The sequence below is a fragment of the Semicossyphus pulcher genome, unplaced genomic scaffold (genome assembly GCF_022749685.1).
Source record: "Semicossyphus pulcher isolate SPU_LCO1_2020_fin unplaced genomic scaffold, fSemPul1.0.p SCAF_9, whole genome shotgun sequence".
NCBI lineage: Eukaryota > Metazoa > Chordata > Actinopteri > Labriformes > Labridae > Semicossyphus > Semicossyphus pulcher.
Window position 1 is genome coordinate 30645948 of NW_027211770.1, and position 25245 is coordinate 30671192.

At 45.0% G+C, this 25245-nt stretch overlaps 2 protein-coding genes across 2 annotated transcripts in view; both read left to right on the top strand.

Moving 5' to 3' along the window:
- bbs9 (Bardet-Biedl syndrome 9) overlaps window positions 1-11077 on the top strand; it is a 181695-nt gene extending 170618 nt beyond the window's left edge. The window contains exon 22 of the mRNA XM_069655775.1: window positions 8264-11077. Within this exon, the coding sequence (XP_069511876.1) occupies window positions 8264-8607 (344 nt within the window). The 3' untranslated portion in view covers window positions 8608-11077. The remainder of the gene's footprint in view (window positions 1-8263) is intronic.
- Window positions 11078-18794: 7717 nt separating this feature from the next.
- Window positions 18795-25245, top strand: part of bmper (BMP binding endothelial regulator) — a 30872-nt gene continuing 24421 nt past the window's right edge. The window contains exon 1 of the mRNA XM_069656639.1: window positions 18795-19475. Within this exon, the coding sequence (XP_069512740.1) occupies window positions 19370-19475 (106 nt within the window). The 5' untranslated portion in view covers window positions 18795-19369. The remainder of the gene's footprint in view (window positions 19476-25245) is intronic.

A 25245-nucleotide genomic window follows, 5' to 3' on the forward strand; every position in this document is an offset into this window, starting at 1 on the left:
TGGCCCATCCCAACAATCAGTGCGGCGTCTGATTTGGGCCCGTGCTCTGAAGCAATTATCTGGTAATATGAGCGCTTTACAGATCCAACTTAGACCTTGCAGACTCAGGCTTGGAGACTCAGAGCCGGCTTGTGGGATTACATCGCTGCGTCTCAGTTCAGAGGCTGCGTCCTTCAAAGGATGTGGGCTACGGAGGATGAATCACTCGTAGCCTGCGTAGACCACTTAGGCCGAACTAAAATGAGACTGTCTGGGCGACGGAAGATTTGCTGTTTGCCTCACCAGCTGTTCCCGCCCTTACCCTTGCGTAACCAAACGCTGCTCCTGTTGCCTAGCAACAGGTAGCTAGCTGGCTAACTAGCTATCACAACTAAGGTCACCTTAAGGGTCCGCCATCTTGTTTGAATTGGCGCGCAATGAACGTCAGGATACGTTGGGCCACGAGAGATATGCCTGATGGATCCTTCATGGCCCGGGAAAAGGAGGCCGCATTTGTCTGCCACACCGGAAGGAGCCTTCAAAATCGGACTGCCTTCGATGCGCCACGGTGATGCAATCAGCCTTGAAATACGTCCCTCAGAGGATGCAGCCCCTGATTTTGGACACACCTTATATCCCACCTGGCCTGGGATCAGCCAGGAGGAGCTGGAAACAAGCTGGGGAGAGGGACGTCTGGGCTAACTTGCTTAGCCTGCTGCCACTGCAACCCGACTCCGGATAAGCAGAAGAAAATGGAAGGCTTGAATCTGCATTATTACACCAGTGCTCACCACAATAGCAACGGGAACCCTGAGTCTGACGTTAGCTAGCATGCTACAGATCACAGAATATGGCCGCGTGTTGACCGCGTCTCCCCAAACACTCGCAGACATCTCAACAGCAGGTTACAGTCAGTCTCAGATTTGTTTACATCTACCTCACACTTAAATCACGTGAGATCTTAGAGAACACGTGAGTTGTAATGTGTTCACTCTGCCACACGCTATAATCTCAGTATTAATTTTTAAAATCTATTTTTTAGCTGTTTTCTGTTTGATGTCTGTTGTGTGTTTATGTGTGCGTCATTCCCACGCTGTCGACCACACCGCTTTGTTTTTAGACTTTACATAATGCTGTTGTGTTCTGTCCGACCGCCTCGTCTGGACCACATCAACACACACACACACACACACAGAGGCTCACATGATCTTAGTTGGCAAACCCACTCAGAAATACACATTCAAAGACACACACTGCGCCACAGATCCAATCAGTCTCTGGTAGATTCTCTCTCTCTCTCTCTCTCTCTCTCTCTCTCTCTCTCTCTCTCTCTCTCTCTCTCTCTCTCCCTCCCTCCCTCCCTCTCTCTCTCTCTCTCGCTCTCTCTCTGTCTTCTCTCATGCTGATCGGTCATGATCCGGGCGATCTGTGCGGCCGCCTGTATTTTGACTACGGCTGTCTGCAGATGAATGCCGCGCCGTGATCTGCCGCTTACACGTGAATCCAAGCGGAGCATGAGGGCTTTGAACGCAGCGCAGATAGCGTTGCTCTCTTTATCTCGCTGACTTTTGTTTCTGTGGTTTTTGCTTTTGACTCCTGAGGAACAAACAAGTGTTGCCCTCTAAACTCCGGTGCGAGATGAAGAGACCTGATATGTTCAAAGCAGAGACAAATGTGGTTTAAAACATAATAAACTGTAATTATAAGCACACACATTAGGAACCATAGATCTGCCATTTACAAACATAACTTGGAAGTGACAGCGACACTTCCAGAAGAGGTCAGCTCAGCTCTGTGCTTTTTTTCCCAGCCTCTCGCTCACACTGGGAGCTGCCCAGTACAACCACAGCCTTCTGCTGGAGGACCCGAGCAGCCTCCCTGCAGCAGCATCGGCCGCGTGTTCACGGAGTTACTCATTCACTTTTCCCGTCCGCAGTTTACCAGGGGATTTAAACTGGCAACCACAAACCCAAACCTGAGTAATATATATACGCACAAAAACTGATTCCATGACAGAAAAAATAATCGTGCAGTGGAGGTGAAGACTCCACAATGGACTAATAAACCGTCTCTGCCCAAATTAAAATGTTCTAGACTGAATATGGAAACATGGAAAGCATAACGAAGGCTGGAGGAGAACGACCACCAAATACCTTCGTTACAAAGAACCAGCTAACAAACCACACAAGGGCAATCATGTCATTAGTGCCGGCAGCCTCTGCTGAGGAACGTGTTCCTGAAAATGAAACACCTCCTCAGCAATTTGGGGGAAACAATATTATAATAGGTTTATTCCCTAAAGGAGCGTTCAGTGAAGTCAATGATGTGCAACCTAAGGAACTACATTACCCACGCTTTCCTGTCAAACTGATCCCGTCCAGACTCGGCTGCAGCAGATTCACATGGGATTAAAGCGGCTGCAGACTGCGGTAATCCTGACAAAAACCACCAGACGTTTCCAGGTAGCTCCGGTCCCATGTGAGAGGGGTTTAACGTCACTTCGCTCCCCGCTGCCTCCGCTGTGTTTAGTCTACAGACTTCCACTTTGTTAGTTTGTTGAAGTAGCAGACTGACAAGATGTGACCTGACCCCTCTGGATTTCCATACAGGAGGGAAGCTGACATCTTGTCTTACAACGTCAATGTTTATCGACCTCTTGCTACCGCTCCCCCGAGGACCCCCGGCTCTCACACACTCTTGATTTCCTGCAGGGAGAGAGAAAAGAAAGAAAACTGAGGAGGGACGGTAGCTTCCCTGGGAGCTGGGAAAGGTTCTCGACATTCAAACTGCAGGGAAAGTTTTCACAAATCTACTCCCTCTGTTTTTATAAGAGTGTTATTCTACACAGATCCAACATGAGAACGTCCTCTATCGTTCCCATCCACTTCCTTTTCATCAACATCTTAGTAAGGACTACCACTCTTTGACAATGAAGGTGCTGACATCAGTGAAATCAAAGCACACATCAAAAGATGCGCCAACAACAATGAAGGCCTTTAAACCGCCGCACACAATGAGGTGAAGACAAGTGATCAAAAGAGAGAGACAGAGAGCGCAGAGAGCAGCATCAGCTCCTCTTTAAATACATGTGAGGAATAAAGTGCTGCGTCAATGAAACCACGTCTGTAACACAGAATATTACAGCAAATAAGAGGATGCATCAACTTCACAGGAGCTGTCCGTTCAGCACCACAACAATACAACACAAAGGAACAATTTTCCTGGTTCTTATCCTTCAAAGAGACAAACTTTTGATTGTACAAACTTGATGGACTTGATTTTTCTCACCTTACTGAACTCTTCCTGTACTTAAAAAAATTCGGCTGTTTTCTAGAAACTAACTGATAAATCAAATATATTCACTGGAAAGGACAAAGAAACAACAGTAAGGAAAATCCAAAGACATGTTTGAGGTAACTCAGAAGCAGTGTTGCTGCTGTGTCGACCAAACCTCTGACAAGAGCACATTTGTTATTACTGTAAAATGTTGATATTGGACCAGTGTTCATTTCGTTAACAAAAGTAATGACGAAAAATGTTTGTCAATTATCCATGACGAAGGTTTAAAATTAGATCTTTAAACTCTGAGGACACGTATGTTTTGTTTTCATTGACGAGATGAGACTAAAATGTTCGTGGTGGCTGTCGGCCGTTTAAAATCCATCATATCTTAAAGCCTCGAGCACCAGTTGAGCCCAGTTCAGATCAACGATTGGCAACGCAACAAATCAGTTTGAGAATGTTGCAGAGAAAGTTATAGCGGTGTGAACCGGTTAATTGCAGAGCGTCTGAAGCCGTTGCGTGGAGTTGCAGAAGATTTGACTTGTCAACTCTCCAAATGCAGTTTTAGAACTGAATGATGTCGCTGTTTCACTTCAGCCAATCAGGAAGCGGCATAAATCGGCGTAGGCACCCTGTCTCTGGCGCTGCAGCAGCCAAAGACGCCTCCAGATCCTCTCTTTCCAAACTCTCTGTCTTCGACGTTTATTAATCAGTGTTACAGCTAACATTGTGAGCATGTCACTGTCACTGTCAGCCACTTCTTTTTAATATCGAACAGAAATCCAGCTAGATAATACAACCTAGGCCTAATACTAACATTATAGTATGAACTAACGTTATAGTATTAACGCAGAAGTAGTGGGGTATTTCAGTGCGTCGTTGCTATGGAGACGGTCAGCTGTGTCCGTGTGCGTTCCGTTGCGTTGCTTTGATGTGAACGGCCCAGTTTTAGAACGTTTATGATCAGATGTGAGGGGATTCTTTCGGCAGCTGCATCCAGTCTCGTTGTGAATCATTGATCTGAACTGGCCTTTAAAGATTGCAGGTATGACGAAGGTGTTTATGAACTCTCTCTGTAAACCAGGCTTCCTGCTTCAGGTTCTGTGCCCGCTCACAGAAAAACAAGTGTTGTACACGTCATTTGATTCTTCTTCTGCACAAAAAAGGGCGATCATCACCTCTTCTTCTTCTTCTGTTCCTCTCTCTTGTTTTTCTTTTGTTTTCTTTGCAGCTTCTTCTTCTCACCGCTGTTACTCAGTTTTTCTGGAGTCTCTGTTTTTGGTAGCCGTAGTTCTCGAGACAGCTCAGGTGAAGTTGTCACCTTGTAATTGGGCAAATAAACTGACCAGAGAGAGAAAGAAAACCATCTACTGATACTTTGAGTCGAGTGGCTAACGTTTCTTTGGTATGGATCAGGTGTGTGGGGGATGCTGCTGCAGAACGACCACTGTCAGATCATGTCTCGGTTGATTTCATTGATTACCTTTAACCCTTAATGAGCATCCTGCAACCTGAAGACAACGCAAAGGAATAAGCAACAACAACAGACTGTAACAACGATCTGTGGGAGTTAAAGTGACATCATAACAAAACATCTTTAACTGCAGTTTTAATGTAAATTACTGGAGAGTAAATATCACAGAGATGAAAAACTTAAGTGTATCATTATTCTTGTCCTTCTAAACTAAATATAAACTAAATTCATGATGAAACAGGATTACATTTTTGTGTGTAAATCCCTAATATACTTTAATCAAATTGAATCAATCAATCAATCAAACACACAAGAATTCAAACATTCACAAGCCTAAGACGAACACACACACAGGCTGGTGTATCTGTTGGCTCAGCTGCTCTCGGCTGATGTGTGGAGACAGTTTGTGTCCAGTCTGGATTAGACTGTCGCTGCAGGATTAACACACTCACACACACTTATGACACTGACACTCACACACACACATGCATACATATCTTTAGTATTATACACACTTTGTTTGAGGCTCCTGTGTTCTCACTTCTGTATGAGCTGATACATTTTTATGTGTGTGTGTGTTTGAGGTTATTTGGCTGTTTGGACATTGTTGAAAAACACAACTAATGTAATGAGCCCGATCACGGCCTGATCAGACAGAGCCCGCAAAACGCGAGGCGCTCTGCACTGCCTTTTTTGTTGAAGCCTACGGTTAAAAAAAGAGCAGCTCACTCTGCCTTCTTTTTCTACTGTTGTTAGGGCAACCACCGAATCATAGCTGTCATTAACCTAACCGCTCAGAGCAGAAAAAGCCCCCAGCTGCTAAAACGCGCTCTGTCTGATCTTAGCTGGCATCTATTGTACTTTTAATGAGCGACACTAGGCGTGCACAAAATGAGTAAAATCTGCAAGGTGCATTAAATAAAGTGAATCAAAGTGTGGTTATTAGCACTACAGTTTCCAAACCAACAGAGAACTTTATTTATTTTTCGGTCAGCATGAACAAAAGCTCTCCCCTTTAAAAACAACCACAGAAGTTACGTTAACACTACAAATAAATACATGTGGGGATAAACCTGAAAAGGTGTCGGCTGAAGCTCGGGCAATGAAATGCTATGCTATTATCTCACAAACTGCTCTTAAAAAGAACATTAATTTAATAAAACCTACAAATTGTAGTTTTAAGAATGAACACATTAAATTTTACGTGTACGTCAGCTGATGTTTCATCATCCTACGTGTTTGTTTTCGCTTCCTATCTTCTTCCCGTCTTGTGTGAGCGGCTTAGAAACGAAGGAAATTACTACACATGTACATAGATGCAGACAGGAACTGTCAGTTCTTATCAATAGGAAAAGGACATTTCTTTTTTATTTATGCATTGGTTTTAATGTCCAGCCTCACAAACATATACTTTATTATGTTACTGTCTTTTCACCTACTTGTATGGACATAATAGATACACTTCATACAACCGACATAACATTTCAAATGCCAAACACAGTGTTCAAGACTTTTAAATGTTCTATTGATCTGAACTTCATCATTAAATGAAGGAGTGACGTGTTCAACAGAGCGCTATGTTTTGTTATAACATGAAGACAGTCAACCGCTGTGTTTACTCCGTGTATGTGCAGCTCACGTTCATCTGCATTACTCCAGTTCATTACTAAAAACCTTTTAATTAAAGTACATACAGTGGGACAGTATATGGCACCCGTCTGCCACACACACACACACACACACACACACACACACACACACAAACTCACACACACACACACACACACACACACACACACACACACACACACTCGACCCCGGTCTCTCTCTCTAAGCTCTAGACGATGAGCCGTCTGATTACAGCTCCTCTCTGGAGTCTGAACACACACACACTTTCACACAGCAGCCTGTAGTCTCCATGAACATGCAAAGACAGATACATCCACACACACATAGACACATGCAGACACTGTGAGAGGCTGTTATTGAGCTACAGTCTCCACACACGCACACACACACACACCGGGAGATACCAGGCTGTAGTCTGCAGTCTGTAAACCCTCTCCGTTCTCATGGAGATAAGAAGTGCGTCTCATTGTTGGCAGACAACGGTCCCGTTATCATCTTATCACAGAGTCAGTCCAATCTGCAGGAGGCGGGGCTGCAGAGTGTGTGTGTGTGTTTGACAGGGATGGTGGTGGAGGGGGTGGGTGGGGGTACTTTAGTTAAGTGGGGGTCCTTTGTCATGCAACAGGTGCTGTTGTCGCTCAATTTGTCTTGATGCTAAAGACCTCAGTGTGTCTGCAGGAACAAAACCCAGCGGACTGTTCAGACGTCAGTTAATCCTCCTCCTCTCTGCTGATGAGCGGACTCAGCGTGACGACCGCTCCGAGGTCATACTCTGTAACGACAACATGAGGCTCATTAGCACTTTGACCACAAACCTGCAGTGCAGGCTGTCGTTGGCAGACTGAGGTGTAACATTTGTGATTTGTCCTGCCTCATTGGCGCTAGTTTAAGACCCTTTTTTGCAGCTTTTCAAGGGATTCATCTCGTTAAGCGGCTGGGAAACTTACCTGTGCGAGAAAAGACTCTAGCCCCCGTCATACATGCACTCCTGAAACGTTTCCAACATTGCCCAGGTGGGCTGCATGTGTGAACGCAAACAGCCAAACTTTTACCCCGACTTTATGCAAACTTTTTCCTGCCAGCCTCCGGGGAAAATGTCTACAAGAAGTCGGGGTGAGCCGATGCCAGGTGATGGCATTTATGTCATGCAACCGCTGCAAAACAAGAAGAGCGGCACATAACAGGATGATTAAAAACATCCGAGGCTGAAGAAGAAGCGTCGTTTACAAGACGACAGCTAAGATGTCTGCAGACTGGAGAGATGAAGAGATGCAGGAGCTTCTGGCTGTGAGGGCCGACGCTGAAATTGTTGTCGCCAGTTGCACGACTGCAGCGCACTTGTTTTACGTCGTGTCCTGCCTCATGAGACTGCCGCCCCTGTGCGACAGGGAGAATCTTCCAAGTTTTAGGGGCAGACTGTCTAGAAATAATCAGGAGTGCATGTGTGAAAGGTTCTGATTGTGGATCTAAGAGAAACAGTGTATGGGAACAAACAAGAAGAAGAAGAAGAAGCAAGCAAACTATAAGACCTTTCTTTTTCTACGAGCAGCACACAGCGGCCTGACAACAACAGAGATATTTGCACCCTTTATTTGACAGCTCAGTTAAAAGAAGCTATATGTTGAAACCATCTGAAACCACCGTCTGTTTGATTCCCTCTCTGGTTGATGGATACATACCTGTCGTCTCCTGCTGGTATGCAGTATTCAGTTACACTGAACGTGCATACTTGATGGCTGTCGATGTTTTCTTTGCGGTGTGTTAAAGTGAAACTTACCTGCACCAGCACAGGCCCAGAGAGACAACATGTTGTATCACGGATGTTTTGCACTGAAATAGGAGGAACAAGCTGTAAAAGTCTGTGCATTAATGATCTCTTCTGTCTTTTTTCTCATGCAGATAAAGAAAAGAAGGAGGCGTCTTCAGAGGCCACAGTGAAAGAAGAAGAGGCAGGTGAAGAGGAGCCCGCCAAGGAGGTGAAAAAGGAGAAGAAGGAGTCTTCCAAGGAGAAGAAGGAGTCCAAGAGAGAATCGAGCAAAGAGCCCAAGGAGGAGGCGAAGAAGGAGTCCAAAAAGGAATCATCCTCCTCTTCCAAGGAGAAGAAGGAGTCATCCAAGGAGAAGAAGGAGAAGGACAAAGAGGGGAAGGAGGCGAGCAAGGAGTCAGGGGACAAGAAAGTGTCCAGGAAGTCGTCTTTAAAAGTGAAAGAGAAGAAGAAGGAGCCGGAGGCCGGGGAGGGCTGACAGGAGCGGGGCAGGCAGGTCACATGATACACACACATAAACACAACACACATCATACACACACCAGGGGCTCGCTCATATAAATATGTATATACAGTGTCCAGGTAAACATATACAAGGTCACATAACTCCACGCGCGCACACACACACACACACACACACACACACACACAGCTTAAACATATATTTACATGTAAATATACTCAGTCAAGGCCGTAGATCTCAGTAGGAAAGCAATTTCCTCCCAGACACATATTTACATCGTCTGGTAATAGCAGATACACACACACACACACACACACACACACACACACACACACCACATGCAGTAGTTCTGGTGTGTGCGCGCTGGGCAGCTGTGGTGAGGTCTGAGCCCACGGAGAGCGAGGACGAAATCCTCCTCCTCTCCTCAGACATTTTCGCTGACTCTCTCCTTCCTTCCTCCTCCTCGTCTTCTCAGTCTACTTGAACCCGCAGCCCTGCGCCTCCCTAATCCCAGCCGGGCCCCAAACCACCCCCCCGCCCACACACACTCCTGGCTGTGACGTCAGACCCGCCCTCTCGCCCCCTCGCGTGGCATCGGGCCTCGCCAGAGCCTCCCCCGCCTCGCCGCTAAGAATACATCGCCCCGCCGCGTCCAGAAGCTCTGCTGCTTCCGGGTAAATCAAGGCCACATCCTGCAGCCGCCTCCACCAGCAGCACCACCAGCACCCCCTCTGACCTCTTCCAGGCAGATTTCCTTTTAAATCCAGGACACTCAAGGACATGCGGCTGCTGATGGACACATACTTGGTGCTGCGGAGTCGAACCTGAGACTGTTTTTGCACGCTGGAAACCAACAGGGCGTTTTCTGGAAAAAGCAGGGTGCCAATCAGGAGCGAGTTTAACACCCGAGGCTTCTTCATCCTGCAGGGGAAGCTTTACAAACACGATCCACACGATGCACTTCTATATGTAACCGTACGGTCACCAACACTGGTGACAGAGGACGAGTAGAACCTTTCAGCATCCAGTAATCAAAGGTGTAGCTCTTAGAATAAACTGCACAAGGTACTTAATTATGTTAGCAAAGTAATGATGTTAAATCATCATCTCTAACTGTGGTATCGAGCCGCGCTGAATCCAGGTAGGCAGGATCCTGGCTGTCAATCAATCAGATTCTTTGAGGCAAAGTCCTTATAACTGAACGTGTTTAACATTTTAAATGAGAGATTTTGGCTTCCTTTGACCGTTCTGTAAAAGGGTTCAGTAAAACACAACAGAGTCACGTACTGGGAGGAAAGCATTGTTTGGATTTCGTTGTGGAATCTCAAGAAAAGAGGCGGCCAAAATCAGAGAGTTTTCAGAGATCCATGAGTCAGATTTCTGCTGTCTTACACATACAATCCAGGTGTTTTAAATTGTGTTTAAAGATGCCCACTGCAGCAGAAATATTGTTGGTAAGGCATCATGTCTCATGTCAGAAACAGATGTCAGGCGTTACCCTCTTGCAGATATCTCAAAAGCAGGGCTATTTAACGCTAAACTGTCTGCATGGTGAGATACTCGTGGAGGAAAGTGACACAAACATATCTTAAACTTTGGGTGAAGTGCTCGAAAAATGGCAAAAAAAGAAATTGATTAAAAATATGAAGCATCGTGTAGACGAGTGTCCTGATAAAGTTTTAACTGGTTGTTAATGAAACCTTGTTGTTCACAGATTTTCTGCACAGATTAAAACCCGTGTTGGCTCAGATTTACAACATAGTTAATATGCATAATATTAAAAACATGATCAGTAAACCTGAATCAGGAGCTTTAAATGATGGGAGTCTGTCTGCACCCACTTCATTATAAAGTCTCCATATTTCAGCCATGAGTGCAAACGTCCTCGTTTTAAAACGGCTTTAAAAAAGTTCAATTTTTCATTGTAAAATCTAACACACACACACACACACACACACACACACACACACACACACACACACACACACACACACACACACACACACATCATTTCAGAGCTTTGAGCTGATTTCTGACAGACGTATCGTCTTCAGCCATAGACGCTGTGCCAGTTTAACAAAGACAATCCCAGCAGCCCTGTACACACTGCGAGTCTGCATCATGTATGTCGAGCTTCAGGCCGTCTGTCCAACAGGAAACTCTGATTCGGTTGTTTTTTAGTCTTTTTCATTTTAAATATTTGAAACTTTTAGCTCAGACAAAAGTTTAAAAAAAGGTTCGGCTCATTCTTACCGAGGAGGTTAGTTAGAAAAGGCGGCAGAGTTTCCCATTGGACACAGAATGTTCCATGTTACTGTCTCAGATTAAACGTTTGTAATCTAGATGAGGTTTTGTATTGTTGTATTAGCTGTTCAGATGTACCAGGCGCCTGTTCTCAGTCTGTTTTTATAGAAACAAGTCATTCCAAAAGGAGACGTTCTGTCGGCGGGTAGTTTAAGAGATTAAGAATGAGATGAGAACCTTATTTATGGAATATTTAGTAATAAAAGTTATCAACTGTAAATAAGCAGTGAGTGTTCGTTTCTTCTTGTTTGCTGCAGGTTGTTTGGAAACAGCTTGTGCTTCTGTTTTTCAGCCTTTGTTCTGTTCGTCTGAACCGGACGGATCGGGCCGAGGAATGCTTTTTCCAATTTAAACATCTTGTCATTTTATTTTTCACACAACCGTAACCTGCTGTTTCTACCAGAGGACATCTGCAAGTTTCAACTCCGTCCAGGTTCTAAGTTAGTTTATATAAATTAAATTGCCCTTAAGCCACCATGTTGGTTTGACACTGAATATAAACCTTGAAGTTGTTTCCAACTTTCTGTCGTCCCTTGAACACATCACCATCCTCTGACTTCTCTGTGGTTTCTGTAGAAACGGTGCTATCAGTTGTCAGGTTGATGAGCAGGACTCATGCTGACACCGTTTGAAGGTGTGTTTTAGTCTTTTAGTTTTTCTTTCTGTTTCTCTCTTTCCTATCTCTGCATGCCTCCATCTGTCAGCCCTCAGTAAATCATCTTCCTCTCTTTGTTGTTTTCTTCTTCATATGAATCCTCCCTCCTTCCACTTCTCCATCCTTTCACATCCATGGAAACTTTTCCTAAACCGAGGAACGTTTTTCATCAGCGTTACTCTCTTTGTCCACCACACACTCGTTGGTTCAAACTTGAATTCCTGTGGCCATATTTACAATATATAATAATAAATAATATATATAATATTTAAAAAATGTGCATGAATTATATTTGTTCTTACGTCAAACCAGTTTGGTAGAAGCAGACCCAAAGTTACGTGATTCATGTGATGACAAACAAATATTTTGAGGCTGAAACATGAATCTTTTATTTATTTCAAATATTTTAATATGTGTTCTCAGTATTATTGATTGATAAGAACGGTATCTGTATTCGCCGGCTTTAGAGGGACTTTTTTCAGCTCATGAAGGCGGCATGACAGAAAAAGTCACAACGCACAAAGCTTGCACGCTCACTGGCCTGTGAGACAGTAAACAAACGTTTATGTGAATTCAGTTTAAACCTGAACGTCTCATCCCCTCACTTAACTTTAAACTGTTCACTTTGGAGTCTTAGGATGTCTGATTGAGTCATTTATGTTCTTGTCTGTGATTGTTTTGTGTGTTTGCTGTGTGAATCTGCTGCTGTTCTCAGCTCTGTTGCAGAATACTTCTTGATCTCGTGAGATTACTCGTGAAATAAGAGTGCTTCTCGTCGGGCGCCTGCATCCCTTCGCTGAGGTTTATTTACACGATAACGAGCCGCTTGCTGTGAATCATTCTGCTTATTGAACGGCTGCTTACGGAGGAATAAATAAGTGACACAAAATATTGATTTGGAATGGATTTTATAGATTAAGTTGTAGGTATAATTAGGTATGTTAGGTATAATAAGACAAATCAAATATAGACTTTTACAAACATAATATAAATCATCACTTCTGGGCCTCTCTACATGTGTGTTGGTGAGTGTGTGTGCAGACCCTTGTGAGACCCTTCCCTCTGCATCTATTCTGTTGTTTAGCTTTGCACGGGACGTTTTCAGGAGGGGCGCTGTCGTGGTTCCCTGAGCCAATCACAGCGTACAGGTGAGTGTGGGAGTTGCAGCTGGGCCCCATTCAGACCGATGAACATGGCGACAGAGCGATGCAGAGTTGGCCTTCTTTCTGTTGGACAGGTAGGTGCCTCAAACCGGCATGCTAGCGCAAAGCTAACCGTGATGCTGTCCGTGTTAGCTCGGCGGCGGGGTGGGCATGTTCTCGTACGTGAGAGTGAGCTTCTGGTGACGAAGAGTCCAGGAGGAGGGGCCCAGTTTGAATGTGTTGCTGACAAAATGAAGGAAAAATCCATCTTATTACACCTTTAATTTCTTCCACTGCGGTTGGAACAGATGCTTAATAAGTCACCTGTCTCTCTGTCTGTTTGTCCTTCACCACCATTTTTCTCTTCTTCTTCTTTCCCTCCTTCCTTCTCTCAGATCGTCCCTTCCTTCTTGTTTGCTCTGTGTTTTGTTGTATATATTTGTGGCTCTAATCTCTTCTCCAGACTCTGTTTTGGTGTTTTTCCCTCTTCAGTGACTTCTTCCCTCTTTGTCGCCTCGGTGCAGTAAACCGGCTCTGATGTGAGGAACCACCGAACATGGCTGCACACACCCGACTGTTAAAAACATCAAACAACAATACTCCAACGGTCCGCGTGTAAGCGGGCCGCAGCGGCTCGGACCGAGTGTAATAAAGAGTTTGGATTCAGACGCTGAGGCTCAGTGTGGCTTTTATTTCTGTCTCCGGGCTTTAAGGCGTAAACAAACCGGATCAGATAATTGCAGCATCATTTTACTCTCGCTGCAGATTTGAAGCGTCAGCAGCGTTTCGCCACGGGGAACTTAAGTGGCTCGGATTTCTCCTCTGTGTGAACAACGCTGATCCCAGAAATTATATTTAGTTTCTTTGGCATTTAGATCTGATTTAGTTTCATTAAGAGAGTTTGCAACAGACAGGAAGGTTTGAGGTCACGTTTCTTCATCCGTCATACCGTTTGTTTCTGAGTGTCACAGGCTGTCACCTGGTCATTCACGAGGAGATGTACCAGAGAAGAGATTTATTATGTTTATTTAGGGTTATTTGGACTTTTTAGGTTTAAATTTAGATTACGTTGATGTATTTAAGGTACATATGTTCAATGTGTTTGCCCTACAAATAGTAGTACATCATAAAACACTACGACATCATATAATCTATGATCTAGTTATAGTTTGCTCAGTAATAAAAACACAGTAAAATAACACCATCAGCTTATTTACCTGGTTATCCTTCAGGTGGTTTCAGGTGCTGAAGCTGATCCAGCAGGTTGGGTGAGAGGTCGATGTAACCAGGTAACCTCACCTGCCTGTGTTTGTGGGAGGAAACCAGTGTCTGATGAGGACGTTGTGCAGACACCACACCTGAAGATGAGGTGTCAGGCAACTAAAGGAAGAGGCCCAGGTGCATTGTGGGTATGTTCAGCTCACCTTCCACTATTTAAACAAGGACCAGACTAAGATGCATGTATTAAGTGTCTTTATAAATCGGTCCCCTTCCGCTGTGAGAGGCTGAGACAGACACTACAATAAAGCCATCTATTGGCTGAGAGATCTGTTTGTCTTCTGACGTCACTTCCTGTCGATTTTCATGACAAGATAACAAATATGATGTGTAAAAACTGAATGACACTAAAGTCAGCAGCCGTGAAATGCTCATGTTGCACTGTGCATGCACATTCGATGGTGTCCATGTGTGATGAGGAGAAGCTGCACATTAGTTTTTGCTCTTCTGCTGTTTTACTCGTTTATTTCAGCTGCAGCAGCAGAAAACGATCGGTAAGAGACTGAAGGATTACTATCTCACTGCACGATCAGCGCTGACACAAACATCAGAAACAAGGAATACAGTAAAAGATGTCCTCTGATGTTTAATCATTGCAGACCTCCAACGATCAATGTTTTGGATATCAAAGATGTAAATGACTTCCTGCTCGTGGGGAAATTAAATGATTGGTCAAATTTGCGGCAATTGGTGAAAATTGCACGGTTAAACAAAAATTGAGCCAATTTGAATTGTGAATTCGCTGCTCAGCAACTTCCTGGAGGAACTGCAAAATCATGGACAACAGTGACACATGCAGCGCTGTGAAAGTGGCAATGAGATCTCAGAACACGCAGCACGTTTTCAGAGTCTCTCCTGGAAGACGTTCATGGTGTCACATTTTGTTGTTCACAAAAACACTGAAAGAAACAGAGACGCTGTTTGTCACCACTGTACGGCTGACCAGTCTCTGCATGCAGTGAGCGGTAATGCTGGATTGTAGATTAAAGAAAGTAACAGAAATATTCAGACAAAGCACAACTCTATCCTCCACCTCTTTCTAAAGCTCCTTTACTCTCTGTTAAGCAGTTCTGATGGACTTTACTGTCCCCTTTGGCCTCCCCTCATGACTCAAGGACAGTTCCCTACGTTCGTTATTTTCCTCTCCGCCTGAGCGCTACATCCTTGGACACAACCAGTTCAGTCTCCATCACGTGCCGTTCAGCAGGAGGATTTATATCTATGCATGCTCTCCAAAATCCTTTCACTGAACTGACACTTCAGCGTAAATGGATGAATGTTGAATTCACGCTGAAGCAGGTGAGCTGAGTTTCTTGTTTCATCTGTAGCATCTTCGTCCTTTTGAAGCCGTCACACTGAACGTGTGTGTTGTGTTCCTGCCTGTAGGAGGAGCAGCAGGTGAGGAGCATCACAGAGGACACAATCCCTTTAAACTGTAATATGACCTGCTTCATAAATGAGCTGAAGTTTAAAGTCCGTCATGTTCTGAGTGGGGGTCGTGACCTCTGGGCCTCGAAACCCACAAGAAAAACAGACTTTCTGCTGATGTGTGGCATCTGTCCGACAACAGCGCGACACGCCAACAGATTAACTTGTAGCCCGTTTTCGCTTGTAAAACCAAGAGAGAATGAAGTGTTATAGATCGCAGACCTCCCACACTCGTTCAAACTGAAACGTCTCCTCCCTGTGAAAGGGCAAACACCTCCTCACATCCTGAAATACACGCAGCATCAGACTCTCTAATGTGTTTTCAGGATGTTCATTTGTGTTTAAAAAGTGCACAAATTGTTCATTAAAAACTTCACGAACCTCTAAAATATCTGCTGCTACTTACAAGGACGTAAAGTGCAACAATTAGTGTTTTTATTGTGCAGTTCCACCCTTTGTGCTGCTGGTACGTCTGATTCAGGACGTCTGACATGCAGCAGCTGCAGGACAGGAAGCATCAGCAACCAGGCGCACTGAAACTTCTCAGAGGCCTCAGTTTGAATGAAAGAAGCTTTAAATGCTGCCATTGCTCTTGTTTTAGCCGTGCTAGCAGCTTAGCTCTAGAGATAGCATTCTGACTGATAAACCGCTACAACTACTGGATGAACTGCCATGAACTTCCAGTCATGGTTTCCAGAGGATGGCGGTGGCCTGACTCAGACAGCTGGGTCTAACCTCTCCCCTTCCTCCCCCTCACAGCCTCTCAGAGCCAGACCTGCCGACTGCAGGGGGCTTTAACCTCAGGGCCGCCGGGGCCCCCGCCTCCCGTCTGCAGCCGGTCTGAGTGAGGACGACCCTCAGACGATCAGAGGACCCTGCAGGTCAGTCTGCTGCATCTCCATCGCTTGCAGTAAAGTTGTTTTCTCTTCAGCTCGATGTCCTGCAGACTTTGAAACACTTATTTATTTTTAGCTCTTTTTGGCAGAAACTTGTTGCAAATTGTCGCTCAAGACTCCCTGAAAGCTGCAGATTGTCTTCTAACTGAGCCTCACAGGTTTGATTCCCAGAAGCACACACGTTGACTCTTGCAATGTCGTCAGAAAGGTACCGACTCCTCTACAAACTACCTGCCAGCTCCCCTGAGGGGTGTGTTTGTGCGTGTGTGTGCGGTCAGAGCAGGTCACCCCCCGCCCTCTCTCTGTTGCCATCTAGTGGTTATTATTACCAACATTCCCCCTCACACACTCTGAGGAACTCTTTACCTTTCATTTCCCCTCACACACACAAACACACTCTCTTTTTGTCCACACTTTCTCTCTGTAAAACAAACACACACGCTCTCTCCTCTAACACTCATCCTCTGTCTCTTTAACACACACACACACACACACACACACACACCTGGGCCGTGCTCGGCTGGTGTGTGTTTCCAGCAGCTGAGATCGAGCGCCGGCTGACGCTCGGTTAAAAGCTGCTGGGTGGGTCCTAATTATTTCTTTGAAGACTCGCTTTTCCTCCCGTCTGAGCTTCTGACGAGCTGCACTTTAAAGAGGCGAGACACACACACACACACACACACACACACACCTACACACACGCACACTGTCATGCAAGCCGACTCATCTGTCACATAAGACTTTAATGTCGACTCCAGACTGCAGATTTATGGGAGCGTAATGCTGAACTCAGAGGAAGAGACGTTCTCTTTGTGTTTGAGCAACAAAGCTGCAGAAATCACATTTTTGTTGTTATTGTTGAAGAAAATGTTCTGACTGTCTCGGTTCCTGATCAGTGTCCCCTAGAGGCTCCCCCAGACCACTGTTAACCTTTGACCTTTAAGAGCCCCACATGAGTCCTTGACTGAACTTTGACAACCGCAAGCAACACATGGATTTATTCTGCAAACGAGTTAGTAATGATGCGAATGAATATTCAGTTCAACCCAAACACTTGATCATCAACATGGTGCCAAAGCGTTCACGTAAACACAGTGCACGATGAAACCATGACAACATGCTCCCGTATGTGACAGCTGCACTTTGCATTCAAAAGTCTGCTTCTGTAACAGCTTCTTCTTCTACTTTCAGGCTTCGTACCAGCTGTCGGCGCCTGTCTGCAGAGGTTTGCAGCCACAAGAGCATCAGTGAGGTCCGACTCAGGTGCTTGGTGATAACATTCCAGTTGATCACAAAGGTGTCGGATGGGGTCGAGGTCGAGGTCAGAGCTCAGTGCAGGCTGGTGTTCTTCCACCTCAAACTGTGAAAAATGTGGGCGCCGGTTTGGCTCAGCGGTTGAATCGGCGACCGATTACAGAGACTACAGTCCTTGGCCCTTCGCCACGTGTCACTATCCACAGTCCTCTCTCTGAAATAAAGGCATAAAAATGTATCTATCAGAATCAGAAGCTGAGTTGTTGCTCCCTTTCTTAAGAAATCTTAGCATAGAGAAATTATAAGATGGTAGAAAATAAGAGATTCATTAAAATATACGCATCATATGATTCTCCTTACACTCATTATACAGCAGCAACATGTATAGAAACATATATACAAATTAACACAATGTACTGCAATATAAACAAGCAAGTATAAAAGCTGAGGACAAATAACAAATTGAATTCATGCCAGAGTTCTGCACAGGTATGTTACACACAACGGTCTACTGTTACAACACATGACAGTTACACGTGTGTTGTGGCTGCAGGACGGGCAGCATCCTTTAATGACAGGACAAGTTACAAACAAACTTTTGACACCAAACTGGAAGAACACAAGACATCAGTGTGCTGCAGAAACAAACAGGAGAGCAGCCTCAGACCGAACATGAGGACAGAGGTTTGTAAACATGGGGTACTTTTTGGATCCACTTGTTTCCAGATAAAGAGAGAGTTACTCTGAATCTGACACTTTGGGTTTTATAAGACCTGCAGAAGACAAGTTGCACTTATCTTCAGTCCTCCTCTTGTGCTCCCTGCTTCTCTACTTCCTCTGAGACACTTCAACTTACAACACAGAGACATGAAACGCATAGCTCCCCTGGTTTGTTGGTAATGAAACTGGATCCCAACGCAACCACACACACACGCACACACACTTCACAGCACACAGGGGTTCAGTAGCAGACAGACAGACAGGGGCAGATAGGAGCGGAGAGACTGATTATTAAAACCTTTAAATAACAAAAGGAGCTGTGGGAGAAGTCTGCAGGACACCGGGAGCGGAGAGAGGACCAGAGAGGGTCTGGGGCTGGAGGCAGGAGGAGGTCCCGTGTTTCACAGAGGAGGCAGGACTCTCTGGCTCTGTGGTGCGCTCCGACACCAGAGGTCCGCTTTAATACGAGAGAGAGAGAGAGAGAGAGAGGAGGAGACGCCGGTTAACGCTGCTCAGAGAGAAAGACAGTCTGCAGTCCACCTCTGCGTCCCGGACTGTCTGCGTCGAGCATCCACGCGCAACACGGACTTCAGAGACGAGTCTAAACCTGGAAAAGCTTCCCTCACTGTCTTATCGGAAGGAGTCAGAGCTGTTTTGAACCTTTCCAGCTCTTAACAATAAGCGGTGTGTGTGTGTGTGTTTTCCTGCGCTCAGATCATCCCGGACACTTTGCTTCTGACGGCCGGATTGGAGCGAAATCTACTCTGAAACCTCCGAACCAAACTGCTCCTCTCTGGATCTTCTCATCTGCAGGATTTAGCTCTGATTGAATGTTTCCATTTCACCCCCGGACTCCTGTGTTCCGCGCCTGACATGAGCAGCCGCGCTGTCTGCTGCCTGCCGGCGCGTCTTTGTCATTTTAATGTCGCTGTAATCACCGCGCGTCTGGCTGATTGTCGCTTTGCATTTCAGCGCAGGAGGACAAACTGAAGAAGGGTTTTCTCTCCTCCAGGAATACACGCAGGAGGGACACTGAACGTGGATCTAGTTGGATTGATTTTATTTATTTATCCCTCCAAACTCTGATATTTGTTCTGAGGATGTTGCTCCGCTGCTCCAAGCCTCCCTCCTGGTCCACCTGTAGGTTTCTCTTCTGCTTTCTGCTGCTGCTCCAAACGCCCCGGTTCTCCTCTCCGTTAATTACAGGTAAGCTTAAAGGGAGTCACACGGCTTCATAATAACACCTCACTGCACCCACCGTGCGTAAAAATCTACCCAAGGCCCGGTTATTTAGCCCGCCGCGGCTCCTCCGTGCCCCTGCACTCTGTGTTTACTCTGCCGGGAGCGCACCAACAAGTCACAGCTTTTATATTTGAGGTTTCCATTAATTTAGTGTTCAGCTAAAGCTTCCATAAACATGTTAATATAACCTTCAGCTCGGTGTGTGATCAGCAGGAAGCAACAACTTTATCAGAATTTTCTTTTTTCTTTCACAACTTTTGCATCAACAAACTGTAAATTTCTGTTTTTATCACACAACGAGGAACGTGTCAAATACAGACCCGGAGAGATGCCAGCGAGTGTTTTTGGTGGCTTTGGAAAACATTTAGATCTCGTGTCTGCGGAGTTCTGATGCTGAAAATAGACTCGGTTTTCGGTTTAACCCGGGTTATCCTCCCTGTACCTCCCTGCGAGGCGTCCCGTGAACACAGGGAGAGAAACGCCACAAAAATCCACCCTGACGCGTTTTATTCGCAGCACAGCTTGTTATTTATTTTTCTGCCTCAAAATCACGGTTACTTACCTTATTATCAAAGTTATTTATATCAAACTTTACGGCATTAAATACGGATTAAAAACCGAGAATGAAAGTTCTGCGCTTCAGATTAAAAGTGATCTTTATTTAAAGAGTTGTTTGCACCAGTAAAGGTTCTAATTAAGTCGCGTTTAACGCTAAAAACAGGCTGTAAAGTGTAACTCTCCTTCCTCCTCCACCAGCTCTGATTGAACACATCTCTCTCCCTCTCGGTGTAAATGTTCTCTTTACTTTGACAGCCGCATCGCATCACAGGATATTGTTTCTTTGCCCCGCAGCGCAGCAGAAAAATGAGAATAATAGAAATGAAAGGTGGAGGTGGTTTTGCGCGCAGGCCGGGCTCCGCTGCAAGCTGCCCCGCTGACGGGTCTTATCAGCGGCGTGAGGGACGGGGCTGGCCCCCCTCCTCTCCTCCTGCTCTGAGGAAAGGACATTAGATTATTTGATTACTGTTATTTATTCCGTTTCTGGGTCTTGAGGGGTCATTTAAAAGGTTTCGATGACGACAGCAGCTGACTTTCTTGATGATTTCATTAAAAAGGAGGAAATCTCTGATGAAGCTGATTCGATGCAGAGCGTTTCACTCTCTCTTCAGCTTTAATAACGAGCTCAACATGACCAGAGCAGACAGGGAGAACTTTACGCACGTGCTGATAAGAATAACTCCTGATTTTCGGGGCTCCCCTCTGCTGGCTGTTATCTCTGCTCCTGAAGCGAAAGCACAGAGATGAGGATCAGATGGAGGACAAACCTGCACCAGATGCGTCTCTGCGCTCCAACATGTGCGTCTGTTTGACATGAAACAGCGCGCAGAACCAGAGAGAGCTCCACGGTGATCCCGCAGGTCTGTTTCCTCCACCTGGCCTCCTCGCTGTTTCTCAGTACGCTGTCTGCTGAAGCGCAGAGCAGAGGATTCTGGGTGATTTGAGGTCTTATAGCGGGACAGTCGGATGTGTTTCTGCAGCAGGCGGAGCAGCAGATACGGAGGTAACCATGACTCTAAATCTGGTCCAGGACTTGTTGAACGTCATCCTTTGTCTCGGCTTGATTTCCCTTCACTGAACTTTTCTGATGATAAACTCACAGGTGTGCACTATTAACCTGTTTAAAGCCAGGAGTGCTAAGCATGACCGAAGGTTGTTTAGAGTAAGTTTTATATTCCGTATGAGCTGCTGTGAGCCTGCACGCGCTGAGAGCTTCATTTAAAACCTCGCAGACTTTACAGTCAGATAACTGTTATCAGTGAAGTGCATTCTTTAACAGCATGCTTCGGAGTGAAATGCTGGACGGTTTCTATCACAGTACAAAAGTAAAACTCGTTCGACCACGCTTCTGTTAATGTTGTTGCTTTAACTTCCGCATTTTTAACACATATAAAAAATATAAAGGTGGTAAACTGAAATAGAAGCTAACATGCTCCTTACAGACAAATGCATCATCAGTAATAATCCAGTAAAACTGTAGCCTTTATTTTCTCTAACAGCGCAGGGTCACTTCCTCTTGTGATACGTGTTCCGACATGTTTTGACCTCTAACGTATTTTTGTCTGAAACGTTTAAAGGATGTGAACACATTCACTCAATTCAATTAAAATAACTTTATTGATCCCTCTCGGGGCGACTGGTTTGGATCAGCTTGTACATCATGACGTAAGGAAAACAGAGCAACGTACAGACAGCAGTAAACGATACATAAGATCTAAAATAAGTCGACTGACTAATAAGACAAACTGGATAAAACAATGAAAGAATCAGGCTTGATGAAAGGATAAACACTCTGTCAGAAACATAAAAACCTGAGGAGCATTTAATAATCTGATTGTTAGTTTTAACAGCAGGTAAAACAAACAGAGAAAACGAACACGTTCAGAAGGAGCTGAATCACCTGCAGCCGTCTGAACAGGATTTAACATCTGTTTGTTTCACACAGATTATCTTAGAACAGAGTTTGAACAAAGTAAAGAGTAAGAGACTTTGAGAGATTAATGGAAAGGGTTAAAATATGAGCACAAACTCTCCAGTCTTCCTGGATTTTGCTGATTTTTAAGCTACAATGCTTCTTCCAGAAACATCGTCTCCGTCTCTTAAACTGAAACAAAACAGAATGAGACATTTTACTGAAGCTGTTTGATGGATGTTTAATTAAAAAGAATAAAAATAAAATACATCTTATGTTTAAACAGATTCACTTTAAATACGCACTCATTCTAAGGTTTTAAACAGTGTCGCGACTTCTCCTTTCCTCTTCAGGAGATTTATTCGACTGTAGACATTCAGGTCTTTTATAAACTTGGGACTGGATATAAAACAGCAGCGACTATCTGAGCCTGATGACCTTCAGAGTCAGAGAGAGCGACCTCTGACCGATGAAAGGTCATCCTGTCCGTCCTGAGCTGCAGTGCTTTATATGACTCTGCTTTTCTTAGCTTATTATCTGTTCTTTTAATCATCCAGTGCTGACGTTTAATATGCATGAGATTTATCACCACTATCTGGAGGTAGACGGGGATCCTGATGGATATGTTGTCAGACTGAGGACGAGGCCTCGGAGACTGAGACCCCCCTCCCTCCCTTACGCCCTCCCCCCCTCCCTGCTCCTCTCCCCCACCACTTACAGCCCTGCCAGTTTAATTACACTCGAAGGCTGTAAATTTTACAGTGTTGGTGGAGTCGGCAGGGTTCGTCTGCTCTGCCAGAATCCACAGCCCGCCTCTCGGCTGTGAGGAGAGCTATTGTTGCAGACGGGAGTTAAATTTAGTCCTTTACGGCCCCGAAACAAACGTAAATCTGATTTTTAACTTAGCTTCAAACTGTCCTGTGAATCCTTCTGTTCTCACATGACACACATGCAGTTTACATCCATAACTGTGGCAGATTTTCCACCAAAATTGGAGCTAATTTTCATCACAATGGGTCCTCGTTTCAGACAGAGGGAGACAAAAACAGGTTTCTCTCTTCAAGCCCCAAACCATCAAGTTTTGTCAGCTGATGTGTCGCCTGTCGCTCGCAGACGTAGGAAGGTTATTAATCTAACATGAGCTGCTTAAAAACTTATTTTAAAAGAAGAATCTGATAACAGAAGTCGACGACAGAAGTCTGAGCTGGTTTAAACCAAAGTTATTCTCCTGACAGTCACGTCTGGGACCCTGCTCTGTGACGATGTTCGGCCTGGATTATCTGACGGTGTGACAGGTTTACAGATCCAGTCTTAAACCTCCTGAAGGCTCACAGAGTCCTAAAGGCCGACCCCTTATGAGTCTGATATTTATAAAATCTGCATGATAACGTCTGTCCTCTCGTGAGCGGGACCACAATAACCAGTGTCTCACTGGTCTGCAAGAAGAGCTCCCACTGTCAACAGATAGTATAACTTAAAGGTAAAATACTTCAAACTTTTAAAATGCCGTTAACACTGCAGTGCACACTGGGATCATTTAGAGGAGAGGATTAGCTGACAGACAATTCTGTAGTCATCAACATTACAACAAAGCAAACAGTCGGCAGGTCAAGAGTCAGAGGTCACAGGATAAGACACCGACCAAATATTGCACAAAAAGGTCTTTGATTTTAGGGTTGCAACATGTGTTCACAAGTATACGTGTTATATCTCTTGTTGCATCAGAAGGTTTTGCAGTTTTTGGTTGCAGGTGGAGAAACTGCATCTTTACAGACGATCAAATGAAGCAAAAAACAAACAAATGAGGGTTTTAGAGAGAAAAAGAAGAAGTGTTTGTGATAGAAAAACAAGCAGATCTGGTCCAAACACAAGGAGAAGTCAGTGCTTCTGACCTCAGAGAGCTGAGATCACAGGAAGAGACATGACTAGAAACAGGAAGTGGTTTGACACTCAAACAGAGCGGCCTGGGTGGGTTTTTACCTTCACCTCAGATGACCCCGCTTCAGCTCGCGGCTCATGACGATAACTTCCCACCGGGAAGGAAGTTATCATTCCAGAGGGTCAAAACAAACCTGGCACGAGAACAATCAGAGCATCTCTCTCTGCCTCTGTTTCTGCTGCAGCGCTCAGAGCAGGAGGAGCTGCGGACATCTGTGGGCTTTACCCATAAACCCCTCTGTTTGGGGTCGTTTCCTGTAGATGGTTCAGATTACATTCGCTCTCGTGACAAACTGACCCACTCACGTTTTAAAGACTGCACTTTAAATGTGTCTGCTTCTACCTGGACGGACAGACCGGACGAACAGGAGGATAAACCTGGTGTTAAACGATGCTGTCAGTGTGAAGGCCGAATGTTCACCTTTATGTCACCCTTTATTTTCATTGGTTTGTTTTTTAATACTTATTTGCCTTTATCAAAGACAGATATGCAAACATATTTAGAATTACTAGCACTCGCATGTTTGTTTGTAGAAACGTAATTTTTCTTAACTTCTTATTCACCAGATTAAAGGGACGCTTGTCAAAATGTACCACAGTTATCAGGCAGCCTTAGGCCTCAGATATAACATGTTTGCATGCGCATGATGACTGTCCCTCGTTCCCTGCGTCTGTTTGGAGCGTCGGCTGTGCACGTCCTCAAACATTAAGGCTACGCGGACTCAAGATGCAGTCTGCACATGAACAGTAGGGGCAGTGTCGAGGCAGAGGGGATGTGACAGGGTCAACACAACACGCACGATGTGTTGTTGCCGCTGCACAGAGACAAACGTGCCTGTCAAACAGCTGCAGACAGATAAGTTCTGTTTTAAATCTGCAAAACTAAATGGAAGTCCGGGACCGTTACCTCCGTACAGAGGAACATGTTGGAGAGACGGAGCGGGGACGGTGCAGACGGTGTGTTCTGTCCACCGGTCATCTGTCGCCTTAACATCACAGTAACCTCCTTGAGTGTCTGTTGTTTACATCCCGCACATACGGTAGCTGCAAACGGCCTGAGCTCTCTGGTGTGCCCTCTAGAGGTATCCTCCAGTAACACGTGTAGTGCACACGTATCTGAACTGTTAACTTCATGACGCAGCTGGTTGTGTACGCGAATGCAAAGTTAAAAAGCAAGAATATCTCCGGTCTTATAAGAAATACATGTTTTTGTTGCTGTTGATGTTCGCTTGGGTATGAAATGATTGTAGTTTTTGCTCGTGGCACTTTAATGACAATTCTAGTGAAGACCCCCTCTGACCAATCAGAAGTCTGGGTTGTATTATT